Source organism: Hylobates moloch, unplaced genomic scaffold (assembly GCF_009828535.3).
Source record: "Hylobates moloch isolate HMO894 unplaced genomic scaffold, HMol_V3 SCAFFOLD_2, whole genome shotgun sequence".
Taxonomy (NCBI): domain Eukaryota; kingdom Metazoa; phylum Chordata; class Mammalia; order Primates; family Hylobatidae; genus Hylobates; species Hylobates moloch.
This window is the reverse complement of record NW_026652277.1, coordinates 93,286,471-93,288,874: the sequence shown is the minus strand read 5'-3', so window position 1 is coordinate 93,288,874 and position 2,404 is coordinate 93,286,471. Positions and strand designations below refer to the sequence as shown.

Genomic DNA, 2,404 nt, shown 5'->3' with positions numbered 1-2,404 from the left:
AAACTCTCTCTTATAAGCACCAAATTTTAATATCTAAGTCAATTTTTGAGGAAAGAAACACCATCAAGATCTTCCCTCCAGCAAAACAATGATGTTCACTCCTCCAAATATCCAAATTGAAGATCTACCAAAACAAAAACAAAAACAAAAGCCCACAGAGAAATAAAAAAGAACAAAAATCACATTCTAATGGGGGGGTCTTTGCTGTGCTGCCTAACCATCCTTCATCTGACTTTCAAAAAAAATAACATCCTAAGCTCATCAAAATATACATTTTCCATTTGCTTTTTTAAATTAAAAATAATTATTGAAAAAAGGAAAATTTTAAGGAATTCACAATCAATTGCCTGACTCATTTCGATGTCATGTACAGCATATGGAGGTCAGGAAGGCTATTTGCAGCACATTGATTAGGGGCTACTGATCTTCAGGGTTTAGCTTTCTTCCAAACAGTGTAAAATACCCACAATTCCAAGTATGAAGGGACACAGAGGATCTTCTTTGAAAATCCCACAAGACAGTACAGGCACCCCAGCTGTTCTTCATAGAGCGGCAGCGCTTCTGTCAGATTGACACAGTTCCCCGTGTAAAATATTTCCCATCCTGTTTCAACACTTTCATTGAGAGGTCAAGAATCAGTCTGAGAAACTCCCATGTGGAATCTTCTTCTGGAGACGTGGAGATTGGAACAGCTGTCAAATCGTTAATCACATAATCAAATTCTCTCCCTTCTTTGGCATACCTCTTCAGTTCCAGAATACAGTCTTCTATTAGAACCTGATAGCAGTCTCCTTTAAGATTGTCTAAGACATCGCCACACGTTTTTCGCATGTATTTCTTACACCCATCAATCACCATTTGGTCAATCTCTACCATAGTGACCATCTTTGGTTTTAGTTTGACTATTTCACACAATATGCCTCCATTTCCACCTCCCAGAATGAGTACATCTTTGCCAATGTAATCTTCTTTGCCACTGCCCATGATGGCCCGGGTATATGCCAAATCACTGTCTGCCAAATTAACATCCCCACTAAGGATGAGAATATTTCCAAACTGCTTCAAGTGTAGAATTTTTATATTTTGATAAGGTGAATCTTCGTCATATACCACTTCATCTATGTCATATTCAACCAGGCGCCCATCAGTGGTGGGCCAATATCTGTCAATGGCTCCTCCTTGCACTATGGGTGGTAATCGTTTCACCCGCCCAGTACTGTCCTGACTCAATTCTTTCATTCTTTCTTCTACTTTGTTCAAAATACTGTCGATCTCTTCTTTGTCTTGTGCATCACCATCATAACTCTGAAGGTCCAGCAACACCAATCCATGTGGGTAAATTCTCAAATTGGCAAAGCTGCCATTCTTCTTTGTGTAGGTTGCTAAATAGCCATGGTCCTGCCAGGTGTGCACCGACTCCGCCATCCCCTGCTCCTGGAAAATGGACTGCAGGCCTTTTAGAATGGTCTCACCATCAGTTTTGGCGCCGAGCATGAAGTTAAGCGTGCTGTGCTGCGCTGCTGCCATAGTGAGGCGAGGCCCTGTGCCATGCCTGGGGGAGCGGCCGTGGGAGACTGGGGGGCCGCGCGACGTGTCAGGCTGTGGCCAGTGGGGAGTGCCGACCATTAGCAAGATTAACCAAGAAAAGAAGAAAGAAAATCCAAATAACCTCACTAAGAAATGAAACATGAGATATTACAACTGACACCACTGAAATACAAAAGATCATTCAAGGCTACTATGAGTATCTTTATACACATAAATAGAAAACCTAGAAAAGATGGATAAATTCCTGGAAAAATACAACCCTCCTAGCTTAAATCAGGAAGAATTAGATACCCTGAACAGACCAATAACAAGTGGCAAGATTGAAATAGTAATTTAAAAGTTACCAAAAAAAGAAAGTCCAGGACCAGACAGATTCACAGCAGAATTCTACCAGACATTCAAACAAGAATTGATACCAATCCTTTTGACACTATTCGACAAGAAAGAGAAAGAAGGAACCCTCCCTAATTTGTTCTATGAAGCCAGCATCACCTAATACCAAAACCAGGGAAGGACATAACCAAAAAAGAAAACTACAGACCAATATTGCTGATGAACATAGATGCTAAAACCCTTAACAAAATACTAGCTAACCGAATCCAACAACATATCAAAAAGATAATCCACCATGATCAAATGAGTTGCATACCAGGGATACAGGAATGGTTTAACATACACAAGTCAATAAATGTGATACACCACATAAACAGAATCAAAAACAAAAATCACATGATCATCTCAATAGATGCAGAAAAACCATTCGACAAAATCCAGCATCGCTTTATGATTAAAACTTCAGCAAAATCGGAATACAAGGGACATACGTTAATGTAATAAAAGCCATCTATGACACACC

At 40.0% G+C, this 2,404-nt stretch overlaps 1 protein-coding gene across 1 annotated transcript; it reads right to left on the bottom strand.

Annotated features, from left to right (window-relative positions):
- Positions 1-351: 351 nt before the first annotated feature.
- Positions 352-1,549, bottom strand: LOC116469176 (spermine synthase-like). The gene is given in 2 exon segments (XM_032153895.3): positions 352-585; positions 588-1,549. Coding segments are annotated over 2 exon segments (1,098 nt in total). The 5' UTR covers positions 1,528-1,549; the 3' UTR covers positions 352-427.
- Between the last annotated feature and the right edge of the window lie 855 nt (positions 1,550-2,404).